Source organism: Silene latifolia, chromosome 8 (assembly GCF_048544455.1).
Source record: "Silene latifolia isolate original U9 population chromosome 8, ASM4854445v1, whole genome shotgun sequence".
NCBI classification, from domain to species: domain Eukaryota; kingdom Viridiplantae; phylum Streptophyta; class Magnoliopsida; order Caryophyllales; family Caryophyllaceae; genus Silene; species Silene latifolia.
In genome coordinates this window covers 68,081,733-68,104,181 of record NC_133533.1, presented here as the reverse complement: position 1 = coordinate 68,104,181, position 22,449 = coordinate 68,081,733, and the positions used below count along the sequence as shown (strand labels likewise).

Genomic DNA, 22,449 nt, shown 5'->3' with positions numbered 1-22,449 from the left:
GAGAAGCCCTTCCCAAAGAAACTGGATTCGTCTGATGAAGAATTCTACGAGGGTGATGAGACTATTGGGGATGAGAAGATAGAAGATGAGGTAGTTGGAAAGAAAGAGAAGAGTACCGATGATATTGGTGTCCCTGACAACAATGAGACTGTTATGGTTAAGAAGAGAAGAATGGAGGTAGGTTGTACAGAAGGGAATATTATACCAGATGGCTATGATGCTTCTGAGAAGAATGAGAACATGACAGATGTGAGTAATACAAACGACAAGAGTATAAATGAGCATAATCTGGTTGACAGTGGTGACACTACCAAGGGCGAAGTCATCAACAATGAAAATGTTCATGAACATGAAAGAAGTCAACCAGAGTCTCTGAGCATCCTTGCAAATCGTAATTTACTAAGCACAGATACATGCATTATTACTCCTCTTACTGAGTTTCAGAATTGCATTGCTGATTATGTGTCGTATAGTAGAGGAAAACATACCGATTTAGCCAGGTATATATATATATATCTCTACTAATGTACAATATTTAAATTTAAAATGTTCTGTATCCTGTTTTGAGTTAACACTGATAGTCCTGAACCAGGGAACTTCTTGTGCATGTGGGTGAAATTTCTCTTCGGCGTATTGAAATGGCAACGCTACGACAATCTAAATATTTAACGAGTGATGTGATCGATTGTTGGGCAAAACTTTTGAATGCCAAGGAATCTAGAAGAAACTCTTCCGAGCCTTATCGATTTTTTTTCACCACAGCTGTGTCTGTAAGTCAAATATTTATATAAACTTATTTCAACAAGTAAATTTTGTAATGTTTTTTCCCTTGATTAACATCAAAAACTTTACTTGTCTTGCATACAGATGATGCTTCATGGAGAACTGGACACTGTTGAAAATTTTATCGTGATTAAGGATATAATGAAAGAAGAGTTTACCCAATTCTCGGTTAACCCAGATAGAATTGATTTGGTTAGCATTGACAATATACACTCTTTCTGCATGTTATATTTAATTTGCTTGTTGCCTAATTAAATCTTTTAAAATCTACAGTTCTTCTTCCCAGTTATATATAAAAGGCATTACAATTTACTAGTCATTGACAGCAACAAGTATAAGTTCATCATCATTAATAATGTGTATCGTGACGGAAAACCAGAAGAATTTTTCCACAATAGACCATTGTCTTTTGTAAGATTCTATGCTCTCTTTTGCTTAACAGCACTACATACTGTTCTTCTTCATTATTGTGAATGTACAATGACTTTACATAGAGTGTACCTTCCCCAAAAATTTTGTGTCTGTCTTAATTTTCTAATTTTTGTGATATTGTACCTCATAATTATTAGTGTCCTAATGTTTTCCTGCACTCCTTCTCCGCCAGCGTAATGTTCTAGCAGAATACTTGAAAGACATCGGTGTTTCAAAGGTAAAAGTTGATCGCATTAAAAAACTGCAGCCTATTCTTGCAAAGATGAAGTGGAGAAACAACACTAACAAGACTGATTGTGGTGTTTACGTTATGAGACATATGGAGACATTTAAGGGTAATCTAAATTGGACATGTGGGCTTAAAAAAGGCGATGTGAGTTTCAGAAGTAATATAATTATTTTTAATACATAATTCAGTACACATTTGTACATGTTCTAATCCCTTATTTTATTTATTTTGCTAGGATGCTCCCCTACTGATTCTGCGGAAGAAATACATTTCATATATGATTTCAACAGAAGGCAATGTATGTTTTGATGCTGTACTAAAGAAGGCAATGGATTTCCGTTCAAACCCACTGCCATGGGAAGAATATGATGATGAAGATGAGGAAGATGCTGAATTGAAGCCGTAAAAACTTTTTTTAGTTTCGTTTGTGACATGTGTATGAGTAATGTAACATATATTGAGGAAGCTGCGAGTCGTACAACCTGAAGTTTGAAAAAAATTTAATTCAAGAGAGTGTTATTGTGACACCCCTCGTTGAGGTAACTAAATGTGACTAGTAAATCGTGGCGGAAACACGATATTTTTAAAACTTTTTGGGGCTTCTCATGAAGTCTAACGCGAGGCATCACCAACACGATACATAAGTTTAGTTAGTTAAATTTAAGTTTACAACACAAGTCTATTTATTGGGGAAAAGATATCCCACGAATTAACATAAGTTCGAAAAGTAGGTGAGTCTATTATGTGATAACTAAATAAGGTCCGAGGTAAGAACTCGCTAGCTCACACGGTCTTCCCCACTTAAGCTTCATCACCAACCTGTCATTCATAATAGATATGAAAGCCACAGTCAGTGGGGAGTAACTCAGGGTTCTCCCAGCCACAATATGTCAAAATACAAGTAATTAGGAATTTAATTAAACAAACAAGCATAAGAATAAATACTTACGGTAATAAGAAAATCATGACTAGTGGGCATAAGAAAATGGGAACGGTAAAGCACAAATGAGAGAAGTATTAGGTCAAACTGTCACGTACCAACTCGACTCGAATGTAAGCCAATTACAAAGTATAGACTCAAACAAGACAACCCTCTAGACTCCAACCTCTTGGTAGGACGACGATCATAATACGGTCCTAGTCTAAACCTGGCCAGACTCTCGGGATGGACGACACCCGATTCGACAAACGATACAAAATCGTATCCAAGACTCGAAATATGGTACACCTAACCGTGCCCGAAAGTCAAGTAACCTCAAGCGGAACCTTGTCACCTAACCGTGACCCCCGGTCCAAAGAGGCGGAAGGAAAAATAGCCCAACTCGGAAACAATGGCACCTAACCGTGACCCAATGTCCGAGGGCAAACAAATAGGGAATGTCGAGTAGTCTCACAATGTAAAACGTCACACTCGGGTCCGAACAAGAACCCTAACCATTTTGCATGTTCATAACATTAATGAGTCTTAATGTAACTAATTATCGATAGGAAAGAAGATACATGCATAAATCAATCGTTATTAGAAGTCACAAGTGAAATAGAGCAAACAGGGACTCCCAAATGGGTGGTGTCCGCCGCCGGGCCACCGGCTGGGGCAACAGGCAAAAGTTGGAAATCAATAAAAACTTACAGTGCACTCCCAGCCGGTCAGTAGACCGGCTGCCGGTCCACCGGCTGGGAATACGGCCAAATTTCAAAAACACATAAAACCTTTAGTGCACTCCCAGCCGGTCAGTAGACCGGCTGCCGGTCACCCGGCTGGGAATACGCCCAAAACTCAAAATCACCTAAAACCTTCAGTGTACTCCCAGCCGGTCAGTAGACCGGCCATTCACCCACTGGGACTACGAGCTTACGAAATATGTTCAAAAACTTACGAGGATCTCCCAGCCGGGTCAAGAGCCATTTCTGCCACGGCCACCTACTGGGACTACAAACACGCGGGTTCAATGCAAAACGCTTCCAAATCATTTGAAATCAACAAAAATTGTTTCTCATCAATTGTTTACGTATCCTAGCATGATTCTAACTCGGAAAAACAACATATTTAGGCATGTGAATGGTTAATTTCGGATTCAAGAGATGTAGCATGAGATTTTCATCCAAACATGTGAGAATTGCAAACAAGCATGATATTCAACAACCAAATTAGCACCAATCATGAAAGATACAACTTTTATCATTCATATGAGATTATAACTACATAAAACCACACAATTTTAACATAAAAGTCGAGTAACCCATCACTGTTACCTTTTTCCACTTCAATCTTCTAAAGACTCGTCAATGATGTAGCTATCCTCCTCCGGGTTGTCCAAGTTCTCCCCTAAACACAAAAATAAAGATATTAAGTCAAGAATCCACATCCTTGAACGATGAGGATTTAGAAAAAGAGGAAAAGATGGCAACTTTCTTACTTAGAAACAAGGGAAATGAGAAAAGGAAGAGAATGGCGCGAAAAAGAACGAGATTGGTGAAGAATTGAGTGAATTATGGTGATTTTAGGGTTGAGAGCAAGGGTTTAACAATGGTGGAGTGGTTGTTGGGGAAATTTCAGAAATTAGAATGAGGGAGATGAAGTTGTGAGGGTTTAGTTGGGGGTTAGTGTAGAGGAAAGAGGAGAGAAAAGACCCATGAGTCAAGTTAAGCCCAATAACTCAAAATGAGTCGGTATCCACTAGAATTTTCGTCCCAAGTCTACTATAACTCGAGACGGAGAATAATATTATTAAAATCTACACTATTATTACCGTTACACGGCTATGACGATGTTTTATGAAAATAAGCTTTAAATAATAATTATTTAATAAAAATTACTTAAAAATTTATTTAAAATATAAGGAGAGCGCGGGGTGTTACAGTTATATTCCGGAAACAAATTTCAATAAAGTTTATTATGTTCTTGCTGAACAACAATAATGTTTATTGTGCAAAACGTCTTAAAATTATTGTACTCTGGGAAAACAATTCCAATCAAGTTGATGTTGTCCCTGCAGAACAACAATAATGAACCTTTAATACAAATGTAATATACTTTGGCTATAAGAGTCATGTACTTTGGCTATAAGAGTAATGTACATACAAGCCTTTAAGAATGTTCCTTGCAGAACAACAACAATGAACCTTTAATACAAATGTAATATACTTTGGGTATAAGAGTAATGTACTTTGGCTATAAGAGTAATGTACATACAAGCCTTTAAGAATGTTCCTTGCAGAACAACAATAATGAACCTTTAATACAAATGTAATATACTTTGTCTATAAGAGTAATGTACTTTGGCTATAAGAGTAATGTACATACAAGCCTTTAAGAATGTTCCTTGCAGAACAACAATAATGATGCTTTAATAAAAATGTAATATACTTTCCCTATAAGAGTAATGTACTTTGGCTATAAGAGTAATATACATACAAGCATTTAAGAATGTTCCTTGCAGAACTACAATAATGATGCTTTAATAAAAATGAAATATACTTTCCCTATAAGAGTAATGTACTTTGGCGGTATAATCGAATTGTGCATACAAGCCTTTAAGAATGTTCTCGTAGTGTATATTATGGATGTCTATCCTTGAATCAAAAATTTGCACCTTCCACTTCGTTATACGATTCATCTTCTTCATCGTCGTCCTCCACATCATCAGATTCATCTCCTTCATCGTCGTCATCTTCATGGTAGTATTTGGTGAATATGCATCAAAATGTAAATTAAATATCAGATTTTATAAGGAGAAAATGGCCAAAATGAACAACTAAATTGATAATAGATTTAATGTTAACCAAATATACATTGCTGAAATTTTCATCTGTGCCTTTAGAACAACCATAATGTTCATTGCACAAAGAGCTTATGTGCCTCCATATAAGATTGAAGATTTTGGAAGGTAAACACTATCCGCTATGCTTGTATAATTTAATAATTATTTAACATTAATGTAATAAGCTTTAACAAGAAACCAAATTATACATACCTGTCAGATGGTTTGTTTCTTTGCAAGTTCTAGAGTTGTGTCCTTGGCGGCCACATGTTTTGCAGTACCTCTTCTCTTTTCCTCTCTTCTTTAGGGCTTTTAACATTTGTGATTCAATTCTCTTGCCCTTGGTCCTACCCTTGTTTTTAGATTTTTTAGGAACATGAATCACCAACTTCTCAGGTATTTTGCAGCCCACATACTTTTCTATTTCTTTCATCTTGTCTTTCTTCTTTGCTGGTACACTTCTGTTACTAATCATATCCAATCTAATATATCTCAATTTTTCAATCAAAAGCTTCATGTCGTTATCATCACACTCAGCTACGCTGACACAAGAATAAACCTCTTGCCACAGCTCAGTACTCAAACTTTTCCGGTCAGAAAACTTTTGAGAGACATCTATCAATTTGCCATCTTTGTCAAAGACAGGCTTACTCATTGCAGCTTTTGTCCATCTTTGCGTTATGTACTGTTCTGGTATTTTCTGAAAATCTTGGTTGTGTAGAATCCAAAGGCGTGCACGCACAACAAGCCCATTCTCGAAACATAGAACAGGAACAAGTAATCTCCATGTTATCTGGTGAATATGCTACGTTCCATGACTTATTTGGCATCTGCAAGTCTGTTAGAATATATATTTTTGTCTCATCAATCTTCTCCACATCTTTAAAACGGCAATCAGACAAAGCTGCAACCAATTCTGTTTGGAAGTCTTTGAAAATGTTGTGCGAGTACATTTCAGAAGCATGGACTTCAAGGTTTGACTTTGTTTTCCGTGGGATTTCAGAGTGTTTGTTGTCACTGTTCAATTTGGACTGCTTGTGTCTTTGTGCTTCCAAGGCACTCTCATAGCACACCCAAAACTCAACAAGGGTCAAATGAGGTGTGAGGAACCTGTCAAAGAAACTGTTTTCACTCTCAGACCTAGAAGTAACCCTCATCAAGCCAGACATTGAAACATCTTTAAAGTACGCAGAGATCCACTGTTCCCTGAGATCGTACAAATCTGAAAACCACTCGTGTTCTACAAGTTGATAATCAGTCATTATCTTCCCCCATTGTTCTTCGAATTCATCAGGCTCAAGTTGGTTGTTCCAAACACACCTATTGAGCCTGGTCTTAAAATCCTCATCTTGAAACAGTTGATAACTAACTTTCTCTCTTAGTTTCTTCATTATGTGCCACATGCACAATCTGTGTGTTGACTCCTTAAACACTTCCGGGACCACCGACTTCATTGATTTGTCCTGATCAGTAATTATAATTCTCGGTTGGCACCCGCCCATTGCTTCCAAAAATGTCTTGAACAGCCATGTATAACACTCAATACTTTCATCACCTAACAACCCAAACTCAAACGTTATGCACCTTTTGTGGTGATCAACTCCTGTGAAAGGCACAAACACCATATCATACTTGTTTGTTCTATATGTAGCATCTGCAACGATAAAACCTCACCGAACAAAGATGTAGTTCTTTATGCGGATCGGATCCGCCCCAAAACACTCCAGCCAGGCACTTGTTTTCATCTACTATAAAATCAAAGTAAAATGAACTGCATGTGTCTTTTCTCCCTATAAGATTTTCAACAAACATTTGTGCATCAAAATTACCAATGTAGGTTTTTATGTCCCTGACAAAGTTTTTGAAATCAACCTCAGTAGCCCCAATGTTGTTGTAACCTCCACACAGCTCCTTCCAACCTCTATAGGCTTTCACACCACCTAGTTTTAGCACCTTTACCTTTGTGACAAATTGCTTCTGTACCTCTGTCATTTTTCGGTTTCCTTTCAAGAATATTGTAGATTCAGGCGAAGCAAGTGGATGGTTATGCGCTTCATCGAATCTGGTAACAATATAAGTTCCATTTTCTTGGTATTTAAACTGCACTAATGCACGACAGACAATTCTTGTAATCGGCCTCACACGGCTTATGTCTATCACATCAGATTCTGCATCATTCTCAGCAGTATCGATATCAGTATCAGTCCTCTTCCTTTTCCTACTTTCCTTTACACCTTGCCTATTGCAGACAACATTCCTTAATGCAAAACTGTTTGGTAACTCATTGCCTTTAATCCTTTTTGTTGTTGCAAGTCTTGGCGTAAACCCACAGATTGTACAATATTCTTTGTAGAATAACTCACTGATTCTAGCGTTTGAATACTTGTCCTACTTTAGGTTTCTTTTCCTCTGGACAGAATGGAATGTACTGGATTGCATTTAATGTTTCAATTATTGTCCTTGGTGTTTTAAACTGTTATTTGTAGAAGAAGACGTAGTTGCATCACTTGTACTCATTGTCAGTTCAACAAAGAGTTAAGTAAGTAAGTATATTAAATATTATTGCATCAATAATGCAGTAATCCAATTCTAATATGCAGTAATCCAATTCTAATATGCTCATTGTCCATTATCATGCCTGTAAAGGAACATTTATTTTAATGATAATGTTCATAGGAAATATTGTTGTCCATTTTGATATAGCATATATATAATGTATTGAATGCTAATGACATTAAACAAAGAAATAGTCATAATATTATTTCATTAATATTAGAAAATATTTACAAAAGCCATTTCAGGCTTTCAAAATGGTAAAGCCTACTAAGGCTTATACTGAAAAAAAAAAACACAAGATAATACCTAATAACAATAAAAAGAAGATAACACGACATATTTCTAAACTAATCTAACAAATCGGAGTCATAATAATTCTCATCCCCGCATTGTTCCTCAATTTCATATTCTTCTTCTCTTTCCTTTAAAAATCGTCGTTCTTGTCTTTTGTGATGTCTAATTATTTCTCGCACGATTAGACATAGTCGTGCGATCTTGAAATCATCAAGCATCCGATTATTCTTTACGATAGTTATCACACCATTTTCATTTCCGTGAACCGCGCCTCGGTAATAATCCCTCTCCTTTACCTCTGGGTCGTTCCCTATAAGGAACCACTTTGACCAGCCCTTGCACACCATGGCCATGTTTTTCTTTTCTTCCCTCCCAAGTCGCTCAAACAAAATCTGGACCAAATCCTGAGTAGTAAGCAAATGATGTAAAGGACGACTGGGAGATGGTACATCCATCTCCACAGGAATGTCATCTCCATCAAACCAGTTTGAAGAAAACTGGCTTACTTTCTACTCCCTATAATGGGCCATGAAATTTTGTTTGTAAGCATCATTCTTGTACGGAACTATCAGGCATTTTGAGTAGTCCATTGTTCTTTTTTTTTTTTTTTTAAGAAAATTAAGTACTTTTCTGAAGAGATTAAAAGTTTTGGTTATTGGAAAAGGTAGGATGGAAAACTAGTTGTATACTCTTGGGTTTATATAGTGGATTAATTGATTATAAGAGATTAAATTCTGAACAGTTGTGTCTTTTCAACCCACACAAACATAATCATGGTAATTAATAAATTGGGTGAAGTTATCTATGTTAGTTTAATCTATTGCATAAAACAGTATATGCACATTATGAAAATACGTAATGGACATTTGAATTAAACTGAATTCACATTTTTTTCCAAATAATGTTTCATGTTCTTTTTTAAATAATTTAATGTACCTTTTAATATTATATAATGTACATTTTCCAAACAGTGCTTTATAATATTTTAGTTGTACCTAATTATCAGAAAATGCAAATTACGAATATATATAGTTGACAATTTATTTTATGGAACATGTTTTTTTATAATTAATATAATGTACATTTAGAAGTAATATTCAAATTAATGTGAATAATTGCGTCTTTTCACCACATAAGCAAGTTATTTCGTACAAATAAAGGTTCATATATAATGTATTCCTTCGAATGTCCATTATCATGCCTTTAAAGGAACATTTATTTTACTGCTAATGTTCATAGGAAATATTGTTGTCCATTTTGATAGAGCATATATAAAATGTATTGAATTCTAATGACAGTAAACAAACAAATAGACACAATACTATTTCATTAATATTAGTAAAATATTTACAAAAGCCATTTAAGGCTTTCAAAATGATAAAGCCTACTAAGGCTTATACTTTGAAAAAAAAAAAAAAAAAAACACAAGATAATACAAAATAACAATAAAATAGAAAACTAACTTAATATATTTCTAAACCAATCTAACAGTCTGAGTCATAATAACCCTCATCACCAGACTGCTCCTCAATTTCATATTCTTCTCTTCGGTTTCTAAATTGTCGTGCTTGTTGTTTATGATGTCTAATTATTTCTGCACGACTAGATAGAGTCGTGCAAAGGCAGAATCTTTCAAGGAGCCGCTGATCCTTTGTGACAGTGATTATACCATTTTGCTGTTCCCGAACCACCCCTCGATAATAATCCCTTTCCTTTACCTCTGACTCCATTCCTATAAGGAACCACTTCGACCAGCCATTGCACACCATTGCCATGTTTTTCTTTTCCTCCCTCCCAAGTCGCTCAAACAAAATTCGGAGCAAAGCCTGAGTAGTAAGGAAATAATGTAAAGGACTACTGGGAGATGGTACATCCATCTCCACAGGAATGTCATCTCCATCAAACCAGTTTGAAGAAAACTGGCTTACTTTCCAATCCCTATAATGGTTCATGAAATTTTGTTTGTGAGCATCATTCTTGTAAGCAACTATCGTCCATTTTGAGTAGTCCATTGTTTTTTTTTTTAAGAAAATTAAATACTTTTCTGAAGAGATTAAAAGTTTTGGTTATTGGAAAAGGTTTTAGAAATGAAGGTAAGATGGAAAAGTAATTGTGTACTCCTTGGTTTATATAGTGGATTAATTCAGTAGAAGAGATTAAATTTGGTGAACAGTTGTGTCTTTTCAACTGCCACAAACATAATCATGGTAATTAATAAATTGGGAGAAGTTATCTATGTTAGTTAAATGTCTCGCATAAAACAGTATATTCACACTATAAATATACGTAATGGACATTTGAATTAAACTGAAAGCACATTTATTTTCCAAATAATGTTCCATGTTCTTTTTTAAATAATTTAATGTACGTTTAAATATAATATAATGTACATTTTCCAAACAGTGCTTAATGATATTTTAGTTGCACCTAATTATCAGAAAATGCAAATTATGAATATACTATAGATAATGGACAATTTATTTGATGGAACATATTTTTTTATAATTAATATAATGTACATTTAGAATTAATATTGAAATTAACGTGAATAATTGTGTCTTTTCACCACTTAAGCAAAACTTACAAACCGTCATTTGACATAGTGAACAGTTGCAAGACCACTTGCAAAACGTAATTATTACTTGCACATACTTATTATATATAATGCACATTTCACTAAGACTAATTGGACATTTCCTTATGAAACGTGTACAGCACAACACAGCACATTATTTTTACATGCAAAATTACTTTTCAGTTACTTCAAATTGCACACTTTTCCTTTCTCATTATTTTTAGTACATTTTTTCTCACCACAAAGTACATTTGCATTTATCATCCTTCTAAAACCAAACAAACAAACTATAAACCTTAATTTAACACTTTTCATTATAAAATTAATGTTTTTGTGGTTCTGTACATTACATCTAGTTAACTAAATTTAATCAAATCCGAAATTAAGTTGAATTTAATCAAATTCAACTTTAACATCATCATAAAATCAATTCAACAACGATTGAGAAACGAATTAAATAATATTGAATGAACATACCTCAATATTGATTTGAGAAAACAATAATTCCAGATGAATGACCAAATCAATTCCGATTTTTCTTACAAAGTTTTGATCTTGAAATAACTGAATAGCCGATGAATGCAAAAGTTTGAACAAATTGACTCGATTTGCGCTTGAACACAAAGAATTGATGATGAATAAACGATTTTAAATCACTAAATTTGATATCGAAAGACAAAAATTTACAAATTAAGGAAGGATTAATGGTGAAATCGATTGATTTTATTTCGTGTGGTTTGATTTTGTTACGTAGGCTTGATATTGCTGACATGTACACTCTTATTGTTTATTTTCCGTGAAATTTTAAGAGCAGCGCGCGTCTAATCTCAGCCGTGAGTCTTATTTGATGGACTGTTGAGAGCTGTTCTCACGGTTCTCACGATAAGCCCCGTTCTCACCGGAACTCTACCCTAATAATAATAATAATAATAATAATAATAATAATAATAATAATAATAATAATAATAATAATAATAATAATAATAATAATAATAATAATAATAATAATAATAATAATAATAAGACAAAATGATAATGATTCTTTGTTAAGCCGTTATCATATTACATATATCAACAACGGTTATTTTAAAGCCGTTGTCATATTACACCAATTCACAACGGTGTTTCTTAAAACCGTTGTAAAAACAGATCCACTGTGAAAACTGAAGAGTTTTTTTAGTTTACCAATGCATGCCCTATTATTATTGGTTGCTTGACCATTATTCACCTCATGCATGCATGCACAATTACAACGGTTCTTATAAGAACCATCTTAGATTATGCAACTCTAAAAATAAATGAAATTCCAAAGTTATTAATAATAGAATGCTCGAGGGTGAACAAGTCATATTTGCCGTCGTCGCCGTCATTAATCTTTATAGCTTAAAAAAGGTAATCTCATTTTCATAGCTACTGGCACATATATGGGGTCGTACTTGGATGATTGATGGTGAAATTGGTGATCCCATTTATAAGAAAGAAAAAAAGGTAATCTCATTTTCATAGTTTCATCTCCACTCATCAATCCCTTGCCCTTGTAATAGATGTGGTAATATTAGGGTTTTGCCTATCCCAGATGTCAAAATACACTTAGAAAAGAGTAGTTTCAGTAGAGTTATAGGCGTTGGATTTTTCATGGAGAATTAAAGGTAAGGATGGGGAATCTGATGTAGAGGTAAATAATCATACATCTGAAGCTGCTGGTTTAGATATTAGGGGATGGGGGATATGATGTATGTGTAAACAATCGTTCACCTACACTTGAAGTTGTTTTAGGTGAGAAGTTTGCTGAAGATGATGGATTTGATGATTTTGAAGCTACCGGTGATGAGGAAATAAATGCTGATGATCTAATTGAGAAGTTGAGTCAATCGGAAAGGCCTTTATTTACTGGTTGTAAGAAGTATACCAAATTGTCCGCAATGGTAAAGTTATATAACTTGAAGGGGGCAAATGGTGGAGTGATAAAAGTTTTATGGATCTTCTAGCTTTGCTATGTGACATACTTCCTGACGGTAATGTTCTTTCGAGTCGGACATATGAGGCAAAAAAAAATGATTAGAGAATTGTGTGACACCCTCACTTATCGCGGAAAAGTAAACACGTAATTCTAGATTAAAACTGCATGGATATGTTTGTAATAGGTTCATTTGGGTAAAAACCTGAAATTTTTAAAACCTGAACCTGTTATAAAGATATCCAAATGGGAAGGTGTCAAATATACAAGGTCCAAAATAAATCTCATGAATGCAACATCGCTAAAGTCGCGAAACAAAGTTATACAACCCAAATATGAGAAAGGGAGACATATGTCCCTAAAATGTATGTGACATAAAAAGGGTTTAAGGGTCACAATGAAATAAAACCAGTCTAGGTCCCAAGGTTACTTTGCTCGCTAGCTCGTCCATGTACCCCATATATGCATCACCTACCTGTCATTCGCATTTTATACAAATACGAAAGCCACGGTCAAAGGGGGAGTAACTCCGAGTTCTCCTACCCACAAAATGTCATAATTAATATAACATGTAAACATAAGAATATGAATATGAATAACACATAGCCTTAGCATATAGATGCTAGACAATCGTGCTTATCATGTGAACAACAATATAACAACACATAGTCCTAGCATGTGAATACTAGACCGACTCATACTACACTATCATGTGAATCACATAACATCCAGGAATCCAAACTCTATCAACCATAGCCGGCTTGCATCTCACCTTCTATGATTCATAGATTCATCAAACAAGAAAGGGCAATATATCAAAGACAGGCATAAGTTCTTAGCACCATCAATAGTCACTCTGTAACTCGAGTCTATACCACGAGGTAGGGAAGGTAATCGAACCGGTATCTTGGCTCAGCGGTTAATATTAATAAAACATGGCCAAGACACAACACAACCCTAGCCTAAAATCACAGCGAGACCTAGACATGCGGATACACACCACCGCACTCAAGACCCACAATTTTTCTAAAACAAAGTGAGTACCCTAAGGAGTCCACCAAAGGGTTGGCTAGTACTTAAGCTGACCACTTACTATCAAAATAAGTAACGAGGTCCTGTCCCAACTTGGATATAAATCCACGAGTCAGGAACACAAAGGCTATCAAGCAGTGAACATATACTCGTCAAAGACTATAAAGACCTATCTATGATGAAGGCCGAAATACTCACCTAGGACCTAGTCCCAGCTAGTCCCAGCTTGAATACTTTAGCCCACACCACACAAGACAAGTAAGACACCCACTTAACCATAAGAGGGCAAAGAGTCCAACTTACCAACATAAATGCTAACATTCTATCATGTGAAAGGCTATATAAATGTCTATTCAGCAGACAATCCAACAGTATCCTCAATAAGTATTCAATACCAATTTCCAATTCTAACAATATTAACCAAATTAAAGGTTTCGGGGAATCTAGGGCCGTTTCTACAATATAAGAAGCTACTTAAATTAACTAACTACACATGTGAAATAAAAATATAATAAATGGCCTAAAACAAGAAAAAGGCCGATTATCCAATTCATATAAAATTTCATCCAAAGCATCCAACAACCAACATGTGAAATGACAATTACAAATATCAAGGCATAACATAAAACATCCAATCTCACCTCAAAGACAAACCCTCGACCCGAGTCCCGCGACGGGTCATCGGTCAAATCGAGGCTGACTGGTTTAAACCTAGCTTGACCAAACTCGTTCGGTCAATCTGGCCCAGCTCAGAGTCTTGGCCTACTTTGGCCCAAATTACAAAATTTATCGCAATATTATTCTCATGCTATTTCCAATTTTTATCATGTGAAAAACGAAAGTAACACATTATCAATCACCTAAACACTTAACAAACAACAAGCACCACATTACTACTAATGTGACATTAATTAAATCGAGTAACTCGGAATAGTTACCTTAAGCTAGCAAAGAGACAAGCAATAAACTTGAGAAAGCTTCTAAAACCCAAAATTACTCTTCATCTTCAACCACATATGAGTCACCTAAAATAATTATGTGAAAGGACGATATTAACGAATTATCGTTATATAAAATATGAGACGGAAATTAATTTAATTATATTTTAAATAAACCAAACTAGCGTCAAAACAATTTATAGATACGGCCCAAACTCGCGACTTAGCCAGGCCACTGCCTAGGCCACCCTTATAAAAGTCACTCTCGTCCCAAAAATTAATTCAATCACAACTCTCTACCCCATCTCTCTCATTACTCCGTCCTATAATATAATACTCCATAGAAACCAGATTTCCATCTCAATTTCAATATCGATATTGTCAAATATTCCATTAAAGGAATTGCTCAACATTTAGAGTATAACTCCAAGCTACTCACCCACTAGCCTTGTACAAAGAGAGCGACAATTAAAACACACTACGTAAAACCCATTCCAGATATCATAACCAAACCTCAGAGTCGTTGCCAAATAATTAAGTGCCTCAACTCTCGATGCAGTACAATGATATATCCATAATCCATGGTCACATGCATACTCTCACATAATTCCTATGGGAATAAAACCATGCTGCTCAAAATTCAATACAACGCCACCACCATCTAAACCATATTGAACCATATGTACACAAAATCTAATTACCAAAACGATGTCTCAAATAAGGAAACCATCCCAAACTTTCAAGTAACAAACGTCCCACCTCACAGATAATAAGTTATTAACATAAAATATAGAAATTTTAATATAAGTAATAACGTCCAACACAATTTATCACGAATTAAATTAAAACGCAGGTAGAATAACATAGCACGAAATCAAACAACCTCGAACGATAATAATAATATTAGGATTGGTAGAATCGTGTTACCTTAAACGCCCCTTATTCTTCGAATAAATGGTCTACAAGGCACGAGCCTCACCCCGGGTCTTCGAATCCTTCATAAAAGGGCAAGAAAACGGAATAAAGAAGCTAAAAGACGACACTTTTATAAGACGGCGAAAGACGAAACCACTACAAAAAGGAGATTTTCTTACCTTAAAAGGAGGAGGAAGGAAGGGGAAGAGAATGGTACAAAAATTACGGAATTTGGTCGAGAAATGGGCCGGGATCTGGGTTTTGAGTTGACGGAAAAATTGGTGATTGAGCTGTTGATTGTTGTTGCTGCTGTTGATTGAAAAAGAGAAAAAAAAAATAAAAAAAATGGAAGGGGGGAAGTGACGGGTAGGTTAGTAATAATAATAATAATAATGAAACACCAGCTAGCTTGCTAGCTACTAATTATACGTACGTTTCTTCATCGTTAAGTAATTTCGCTCGTTTTTAAAACCGTCTTGAGTTAATAAAATCGGTTTTTAGTAAAAGTGTCAGTAATAAAACGGAATCAATAATAAATAATTTAATGAGTGAAAATAAAATAAACTCAGCCAGCTAACGGAAATAATAGGAATTTGATTCGAATCGGAGTTATTAACGATTTTTACGAAACTAACGGATATTAATAAAAATTGCTAATTTAGTGAAATAAGCTCAAAATAGCTAATTGGACGGTTTTGTTCCCAAAATCCATCTCGGGTTCACTTAAAACAACTTTCATAAGGACTCGTAAAGAAACGGAAATTATTAAATAAATAAACTCGAACTAACTTCAATAAACTCGAACTAACTTTAAATAAACTTATTAATGATTATTAAAATTAACGTATCGAATTATGATGAAATTAATTAATTAGCTAAGCATATATATATAAATCGTTAAATGATGTAATTAAATTCAAAATAGCAATTAAAAGAATTTTATCCAACTTAATAAAATACGGGGTGTTACAATCACCCCATCTTTTAAAAAGTTTCGTCCTCGAAACTTGAAAGTAGAAATGGAAGGTTATGAAAATAAAACTGGAATTTTTGAAATTGGTAACCCAAAATATTAAAAGGTTGCAAATAGTAAGAATTAAAATTCTTTCAAAGTTTCAAATAAAATTTTCTGTCAGAACCAGATTCTCATCAAAGGAACGGAAGTGTTCTCGTTGCGCATTCAAGAACATCACATTCCAAATCAAAGATAAGGTCAAAAGGCAAATCATTTGTATAAATCAAAAATCAAAATACCTTCAAAAACATTAATGAAGAGTTTTCAAAAATATAAGTCTCATTCATGGAACGGAATTGCTCTTGTCGTGCACACAAGAACGCTAACTTTCCAAGTCAGAGACAAATTTAAAACAAATACTATTCGCCGACAAGCGTAGAACAAGTTATCAAACGTTTCCAATAACTAGTTCTAACATCCGATCAACGTTAAAATCAAAATAAGAGAAAGGTAATCTTCTCAAATGTTCTTTTGCAAAAAGTCAAAATAGAAATAAAGGTTTCACCTTTAAACTAAAAGGGGAGTTAAATTCCGGAAATATAATATTAAACTTTGACAAAGAAGTCATAAATAGATCAAGGTTAATAGAAATTGGATAAAATTTAAAGAAATTTCGGGTCTAGTAATTAAAATTACGATAAATGAGTTTATATTCAAGGAAGGAATAGGGAACTAAATCAAATTTTCATTTTCAAGTCATCAAAAATAGGTTAGGTTTGCAGAAGTGACATAAACTTTTAAGAATGAATTGAAACTGGTAGCTTAAAAGTTTAGAAGTTGTACAAAAAGGAAAGTAACTTAGATAGCATAAAAACAAAGTATGTTAAGAGAGCTCAAACTTAAGCCACAAGAGAGCTATAATGACTTTCATAGGGTAAAAATTGAAGTCAAAATTACAAGGATGTCAAAGATAGAGTTTCACAAGATACGAATGTCAAACTTAAAGGAGGAGCAAGATGAAGCGAGGAAATGAGGTATGAACAGTAACGCTTATGGTCAAGGATAAAGGGAAATTAGACAACAAGGAAATGTCAGATACTCAAATCTCAAACAACAATGTCATAAGGTAACATCAATTTATGTATGGCTATCAACATCCTAAAGGTATCTCTTTCCAAAATCACATCATAAACCTTACTCCGTGTTTACTCCTAAGGTAACAACACTCAACCTACTAAGCTTTCAAATCCCAAACATAAACAACAAAGCCAAGTTCTATAACTTTAGTAACATAGGCAACTCACTCTTAACACACATAATTCCACCTATAACTTATACTCACATTACCAAGGGGTTAGGTATAAGAATCCCCAAGTACGTCTCACCACACTACCTAAGTCCTTCCAATATCACAACTTCTCAAAACCGGGGTTATAGGTCAACCAGAAACAACTCCACAAGCCAAATTATCCAAACAAGGTTAACACCCCACAAAAGAAAGAGAACTATCTAAAAGGCGTTAAGGGAGGATTAGCAAGGGTGAAAGGACAAGTTGGGAGGATACAAATCTAACTTCCTAGGAAGAAGAATAGAGAGTTTAGAAGAAGGATAGGCACCAAGAGATTAAGAATAAGGCGAGATACAAAAAGAACGAGAACCATCTTCAAGGAAGTAGAAGCACTCTTCAAAGGTTGAACAAATCTTCAATCCTCAGCAAAAGGCACTAAATCTTGATCTTCGTAAAATATAAGTGTCCTTTCAATGGAACGGAGATACTCTTGGCGATCACTCAAGAACATCAATATTCCAATTTAAAGACGTAAAAATACATTTTTACACCAACAAATGATAAAACTAATTATCAGACGTCTCCAATAACAAGCTTTAACACTAATTGACGTTAAAACCAGTGAAAAACATTAAAATATTTTCAAAACCTTTAGTTCAAATTTTTTTTTTTTTTTAATAAGGGCAATAACTCCATTAACTATAGATAAGCTCACGGTCATTGATCCAAGAACGCAACAATTATTAAATGACAATCAACAAACAGGTTAGTACCTAACAAAGAGCAAACACAAAGAGACTACAACATAAGATCCTAAATCTACCCATCTTACCCATCTCTCAAGTTTATTATTTTAAGGTCAAGTTATTTATATTGGGGTGCACAAACGTGCGTCGGGAGCAAATATGCTCTGATACCAACTGTGACACCCTCACTTATCGCGGAAAAGTAAACACGTAATTCTAGATTAAAACTGCATGGATATGTTTGTAATAGGTTCATTTGGGTAAAAACCTGAAATTTTTAAAACCTGAACCTGTTATAAAGATATCCAAATGGGAAGGTGTCAAATATACAAGGTCCAAAATAAATCTCATGAATGCAACATCGCTAAAGTCGCGAAACAAAGTTATACAACCCAAATATGAGAAAGGGAGACATATGTCCCTAAAATGTATGTGACATAAAAAGGGTTTAAGGGTCACAATGAAATATAACCAGTCTAGGTCCCAAGGTTACTTTGCTCGCTAGCTCGTCCATGTACCCCATATATGCATCACCTACTCATCATTCGCATTTTATACAAATACGAAAGCCACGATCAGTGGGGAGTAACTCCGAGTTCTCCCAGCCACGAAATGTCATAATTAATATAACATGTAAACATAAGAATATGAATATGAATAACACATAGCCTTAGCATATAGATGCTAGACAATCGTGCTTATCATGTGAACAACAATATAACAACACATAGTCCTAGCATGTGAATACTAGACCGACTCATACTACACTATCATGTGAATCACATAACATCCAGGAATCCAAACTCTATCAACCATAGCCGGCTTGCATCTCACCTTCTATGATTCATAGAATCATCAAACAAGAAAGGGCAATATATCAAAGACAGGCATAAGTTCTTAGCACCGTCAATAGTCACTCAGAACTCGAGTCTATACCACGAGGTAGAGAAGGTAATCGAACCGGTATCTTGGCTCAGCGGTTAATATTAATAAAACATGGCCAAGACACAACACAACCCTAGCCTAAAATCTGCGCAGACCTAGACATGCGGATACACACCACCGCACTCAAGACCCACAATTTTTCTAAAACAAAGTGAGTACCCTAAGGAGTCCACCAAAGGGTTGGCTAGTACTTAAGCTGACCACTTACTATCAAAATAAGTAACGAGGTCATGCCCCAACTTGGATATAAATCCACGAGTCAGGAACACAAAGGCTATCAAGCAGTGAACATATACTCGTCAAAGACTATAAAGACCTATCTATGATGAAGGCCGAAATACTCACCTAGGACCTAGTCCCACTAGTCCCGACTTGAATACTTTAGCCCACACCACACAAGACAAGTAAGACACCCACTTAACCATAAGAGGGCAAAGAGTCCAACTTACCAACATAAATGCTAACATTCTATCATGTGAAAGGCTATATAAATGTCTATTCAGCAGACAATCCAACAGTATCCTCAATAAGTATTCAATACCAATTTCCAATTCTAACAATATTAACCAAATTAAAGGTTTCGGGGAATCTAGGGCCGTTTCTACAATATAAGAAGCTACTTAAATTAACTAACTACACATGTGAAATAAAAATATAATAAATGGCCTAAAACAAGAAAAAGGCCGATTATCCAATTCATATAAAATTTCATCCAAAGCATCCAACAACCAACATGTGAAATGACAATTACAAATATCAAGGCATAACATAAAACATCCAATCTCACCTCAAAGACAAACCCTCGACCCGAGTCCCGCGACGGTCATCGGTCAAATCGAGGTGATCGGTTTAAACCTAGCTTGACCAAACTCGTTCGGTCAATCTGGCCCAGCTCAGAGTCTTGGCCTACTTTGGCCCAAATTACAAAATTTATCGCAATATTATTCTCATGCTATTTCCAATTTTTATCATGTGAAAAACGAAAGTAACACATTATCAATCACCTAAACACTTAACAAACAACAAGCACCACATTACTACTAATGTGACATTAATTCGTCGAGTAACTCGGAATAGTTACCTTAAGCTAGCAAAGAGACAAGCAATAAACTTGAGAAAGCTTCTAAAACCCAAAATTACTCTTCATCTTCAACCACATATGAGTCACCTAAAATAATTATGTGAAAGGACGATATTAACGAATTATCGTTATATAAAATATGAGACGGAAATTAATTTAATTATATTTTAAATAAACCAAACTAGCGTCAAAACAATTTATAGATACGGCCCAAACTCGCGACTTAGCCAGGCCACTGCCTAGGCCACCCTTATAAAAGTCACTCTCGTCCCAAAATTAATTCAATCACAACTCTCTACCCCATCTCTCTCATTACTCCGTCTTATAATATAATACTCCATAGAAACCAGATTTCCATCTCAATTTCAATATCGATATTGTCAAATATTCCATTAAAGGAATTGCTCAACATTTAGAGTATAACTCCAAGCTACTCACCCACTAGCCTTGTACAAAGAGAGCGACAATTAAAACACACTACGTAAAACCCATTCCAGATATCATAACCAAACCTCAGAGTCGTTGCCAAATAATTAAGTGCCTCAACTCTCGATGCAGTACAATGATATATCCATAATCCATGGTCACATGCATACTCTCACATAATTCCTATGGGAATAAAACCATGCTGCTCAAAATTCAATACAACGCCACCACCATCTAAACCATATTGAACCATATGTACACAAAATCTAATTACCAAAACGATGTCGCAAATAAGGAAACCATCCCAAACTTTCAAGTAACAAACGTCCCACCTCACAGATAATAAGTTATTAACATAAAATATAGAAATTTTAATATAAGTAATAACGTCCAACACAATTTATCACGAATTAAATTAAAACGCAGGTAGAATAACATAGCACGAAATCAAACAACCTCGAACGATAATAATAATATTAGGATTGGTAGAATCGTGTTACCTTAAACGCCCCTTATTCTTCGAATAAATGGTCCACAAGGCACGAGCCTCACCCCGGGTCTTCGAATCCTTCATAAAAGGGCAAGAAAACGGAATAAAGAAGCTAAAAGACGACACTTTTATAAGACGGCGAAAGACGAAACCACTACAAAAAGGAGATTTTCTTACCTTAAAAGGAGGAGGAAGGAAAGGGGAAGAGAATGGTACAAAAATTACGGAATTTGGTCGAGAAATGGGCCGGGATCTGGGTTTTGAGTTGACGGAAAAATTGGTGATGGAGCTGTTGATTGTTGTTGCTGCTGTTGATTGAAAAAGAGAAAAAAAAAAAATAAAAAAAATGGAAGGGGGAAAGTGACGGGTAGGTTAGTAATAATAATAATAATAATGAAACACCAGCTAGCTTGCTAGCTACTAATTATACGTACGTTTCTTCATCGTTAAGTAATTTCGCTCGTTTTTAAAACCGTCTTGAGTTAATAAAATCGGTTTTTAGTAAAAGTTTCAGTAATAAAACGGAATCAATAATAAATAAATTTAATGAGTGAAAATAAAATAAACTCAACCAGCTAACGGAAATAATAGGAATTTGATTCGAATCGGAGTTATTAACGATTTTTACGAAACTAACGGATAATAATAAAAATTGCTAATTTAGTGAAATAAGCTCAAAATAGCTAATTGGACGGTTTTGTTCCCAAAATCCATCTCGGGTTCACTTAAAACAACTTTCATAAGGACTCGTAAAGAAACGGAAATTATTAAATAAATAAACTCGAACTAACTTCAATAAACTCGAACTAACTTTAAATAAACTTATTAATGATTATTAAAATTAACGTATCGAATTATGATGAAATTAATTAATTAGCTAAGCATATATATATAAATCGTTAAATGATGTAATTAAATTCAAAATAGCAATTAAAAGAATTTTATCCAACTTAATAAAATACGGGGTGTTACAAATTGGGCATGGAATATGAGAAAATACATGCTTGTCCCAATGACTGCATATTGTACCGTAAAGATTATGAGAA

General features: G+C 34.8%; 1 protein-coding gene and 1 long non-coding RNA gene across 2 annotated transcripts; both read right to left on the bottom strand.

Annotated features, from left to right (window-relative positions):
* Positions 1-4,865: 4,865 nt before the first annotated feature.
* On the bottom strand, positions 4,866-8,510 carry LOC141595311 (protein FAR1-RELATED SEQUENCE 5-like). The gene is made up of 5 exons (XM_074415276.1): positions 8,303-8,510; positions 7,035-7,550; positions 6,174-6,859; positions 5,663-5,998; positions 4,866-4,886 (listed from the first exon to the last, which is right to left on the bottom strand). The coding sequence occupies exons 1-5, from the start codon at positions 8,508-8,510 to the stop codon at positions 4,866-4,868; spliced, it is 1,767 nt and encodes a 588-aa protein (XP_074271377.1).
* Positions 8,511-20,287: 11,777 nt separating this feature from the next.
* On the bottom strand, positions 20,288-21,721 carry LOC141594397 (uncharacterized). Its single transcript, XR_012522175.1, has 3 exons — positions 21,581-21,721; positions 21,414-21,481; positions 20,288-20,574 (listed from the first exon to the last, which is right to left on the bottom strand). It is a non-coding gene; the product is annotated as an uncharacterized LOC141594397 (long non-coding RNA).
* Positions 21,722-22,449: the final 728 nt, after the last annotated feature.